Source organism: Merops nubicus, unplaced genomic scaffold (genome assembly GCF_000691845.1).
Source record: "Merops nubicus isolate BGI_N331 unplaced genomic scaffold, ASM69184v1 Scaffold22001, whole genome shotgun sequence".
Lineage (NCBI taxonomy): Eukaryota > Metazoa > Chordata > Aves > Coraciiformes > Meropidae > Merops > Merops nubicus.
In genome coordinates, this window is record NW_008589275.1 from 1 (window position 1) to 3,619 (window position 3,619).

The following is a 3,619-nucleotide window of genomic DNA, read 5'->3' on the forward strand; positions in this document are numbered from 1 at the left end:
CCTTCCGGCCGCACCGTGGCTCGCCTCCGTCCCTTTGCGTCCCACTGCCCCTCTTCCGCCTGTCCCGCTCCATCTCTCGCATCCCTCGCCTCGTCTGCCTGCACTGCACATTCATCTGGTTCACTGCATGCATCTGTCGAGGCTTGCATTCGCCCGGCTTCCCTTTCTGTTCGTTTCCCATTTATTTATCTTTCGTTCGTGGTGTTGGCCTTGTCTGTTTGTCCACTGCACTACAGCCTCCTGCCAAGCGTGCCTGTCACCTCTCTGTCCATCAGTCTGTTTGCTAACTGTGCCATCCATCCCCACGGTACCAGCCATCTCAGTCCTGTCCAGTTATGCATCACTGAACGCCTTCAGCGTAGCTTTCCAGCAGTTTATCCAGGCAACCGCTGTGCCTGTGAACTTTGCACATCTGGCTACAACACCATCTCTCTGCAAATTACCTCGCTCCTGTCTATCTGCCCATCTCTCCTTTCCTTCATCGCTCCGTTGCTCGGTTCATTTTTCTCGTTCTCTATCTTGCTGTGGCATCTATATATCGTTTGTCCACAAAATAAATCTCCTTCTATCCTGTACACTGCCCACTCATCTTCTTTATCTACCCTCCCACTTACCGAAGGCATATACATTTACAGTAGCTGTGAGATCTGTTGCATTATACATATGCTTGTTATATTCACATACAAAATTTATGGGCACACACAATCTCATACAATACAAGTGATGTAGATTGGTGCAGCAACACTGTACTGTTCTTTTCCTGTCACTGTCACCACAGTTTATAAAGAAGTTGTGTATTTACTAACACGCGAAAGGCTTCCTTAGCGTACATTTTTAGGTTTATTATTTTTTAACAGGCTGTTGTTGGGAGATCTGGGGTGAGCTTGTACTTCCATTTGGTATTCAATCAATTGCTGGCTTTTGTAACACTTCCAAAATCGACTTTACGTAAAACATAGCCAGAGTGAAATTTTTTGTCACTGAAATATTACAAGGTACCAAATGGGCCCTGGATGCACATTTGAAAAGCATCTAGGGTTACAAATGAAGTCGCGGGTTTAAGTGAAAAATCCCGTCCAGAGACTGTCGAAAATAAGGAAGATTCTCAGGGAAAGGAAAGGAAGAAAAATCTACATTTGGCTTGGTACAGAAAGAAGCGAAATAGATAAAGGCAGATGAGAAAAATGCCTTTCCAGCAATTATTTTAAATAGTGATTGGGAGGCTTTGATTCAAGGACCAGAATTACAGTCTCTGTCATAAAGGCCAGCTTGCACATTTATCAGCTACGCCAAATTTAGTTAGGACTTAAAGTACAAAATTTCAGGAGAGCCGCTGGTATTTCTGAAACATTTCATGCAGCAGGCTCTTTTTGTTTACAAATAAGGGGTTATGTCAGACAGTTGGTGACATTTGGTTTTCCGTGACAATTTCGCTCCTTTAATTCTGGTGTTATTGAAAAGCGCATTGAGAACAGTCAGTAGCGGCGTTACAGCGCGAGCGACCGCTTCATTGCCTCGCCTTGCATGGGAGGGTATAGTTTCAGGGGAAAAGGCAGAGATCAAAATGATTAATAATAGCAGATATTCCACCAGGCTAAGCGGGGGTTAGCTTGATCAGTTGGACGGGCAGGCACATTACGGAAATGTTTTTCCCTCGGCCTCATGAATCTTCTCTGTTAAATATCAAGCAGAAGAGGTGAAAATCGAAACAAAGTCATTGGTTAGGCATTGGCGTTTCAGTGGTTATTGAAAGGGATCTCCCTGTGAGAACTGGCAGGTAGCTGAAGGTTAAAACTTCTTAAACCGATGAGCTAGCAGAGTCCAAGTACTGGTCTTTTTAAGGTGCTGCTGTAGCATCTTTAAAGCTGGATGACTAGAAAAAAAAACCCCACAACCTTATTCTGGAGAAGAGCTCTTACTGGTATCTGTGGATCTGACATATCCAACTACAGCCCGATGATGGACGTTGCTGTGGGAAGTCCCTTTTCAATTCATTTTGATTGCAAATTGGGGATATGTGATTCCATTCGTGCCTTCTGGCCAGTGCAGCCCCGTTGCCGCTCCCTTGGTTTGCTGTGCTCGAGCGTTGTCCCTGCATCCAGAAAGGCACAAGAGCTAACGTTTCCTTTTTGACTTAATCTTGCTGATCTCTCCTTATCTTGCAGACGATCTGGCCTCATCTAGAGTCCGCCTTTATTTCTTCATCTCGAATGAAGGGAACCAGAACTTGTTTGTCGTTCAAGCCAGCCTGTGGCTTTACTTGAAGCTGCTTCCATATGTCTTAGAGAAAGGCAGCAGGCGAAAAGTAAGAGTCAAAGTCTATTTCCAAGACCCGGACACTAGCAACAAGTGGAATGTGGTTGAAAAGAAAGTTGATCTCAAAAGAAGTGGTTGGCACACTTTTCCCATGACAGAGGCGATCCAGGCTCTGTTTGAGAGAGGAGAAAGGAGACTGAACTTGGATGTTCAATGTGAGGGCTGTGAAGAGTATTCAGTGCTGCCAATTTATGTGGACCCCGGGGAGGAATCCCACCGGCCTTTTTTAGTGGTGCAAGCCCGCCTCGCCGATAACAAACACAGGATCCGGAAAAGAGGCCTGGAGTGCGATGGCAGGACCAATCTATGTTGCAGGCAACAGTTTTACATTGACTTTAGACTCATTGGGTGGAATGACTGGATCATAGCACCATCAGGTTACTATGGGAATTACTGTGAAGGGAGCTGCCCGGCCTACTTGGCCGGCGTCCCGGGGTCGGCTTCCTCCTTTCACACCGCCGTCGTGAATCAGTACCGAATGCGGGGGCTGAACCCGGGCACCGTGAACTCCTGTTGCATTCCAACCAAACTTAGCACAATGTCAATGCTGTACTTTGATGATGAATACAACATTGTGAAAAGGGACGTTCCCAATATGATTGTGGAAGAATGTGGTTGTGCTTGATTTAAGGTGTGTTTTGGGGGGGGGAGAGAGAGAGAGGGTGAGAGAGAGAGAGAAACATTCCCATACGAGATGGTGTTGGAGGAAGTTTCACTGTGTATCCAGGCATCAGTGTTGGAAAGTCACTGTGGAAAAGTTTGACAAAAAAAAAAAAAAAAAAAAAAGAGGAAAAAAAAGAGAAAAAAAAAGAACCATTTCACTTTGGTGTCAGGACAGTGGCAGTTTGTGGATCTTGGACACTTATATATTCTACCACTTATAAGTTAATGCTATGAAATATCTTAAAGACACACACATACACACACACATGAAATGTGGGCATGCACACAAACACGCGCTCATACACACACACAGAGACACAGACACAGACACACACGAGGCAGCTCGGAAGAGGGACTCGAGCACAGAAAGTCAGTGACCAGTGACGACGGACCTAAATGCCTGCCAGTACGAGTGGACGGCTGAGCAGCTGTTTCCCCGCCTGCCGGCGCAGCCAGACCGAAATGAGCTCCCGTTGCTCAGGCGAAAGCACAGACTGCGAGAGCACGAGGTATTCTTGCACGCAGGTGTCAAAATGACCCAACTTAGAAAATGAAAAAAAAAGAAAAAAATGTCGACCGTCACCTCTTAGGTCTAACAGGAAGCTGTAGAACACCTGCTGTGGGAGGTGCTCACTGCCTC

The 3,619-nt window shown here is 46.0% G+C and overlaps 1 protein-coding gene across 1 annotated transcript; it reads left to right on the plus strand.

Moving 5' to 3' along the window:
- Positions 1-2,165: 2,165 nt before the first annotated feature.
- Positions 2,166-3,092, plus strand: INHBB (inhibin, beta B; the record flags this gene model as incomplete). The annotated part of the gene is made up of 1 exon (XM_008949560.1): positions 2,166-3,092. A coding segment is annotated over one exon (776 nt), but the record flags the coding sequence as incomplete, so codon positions are not given.
- Positions 3,093-3,619: the final 527 nt, after the last annotated feature.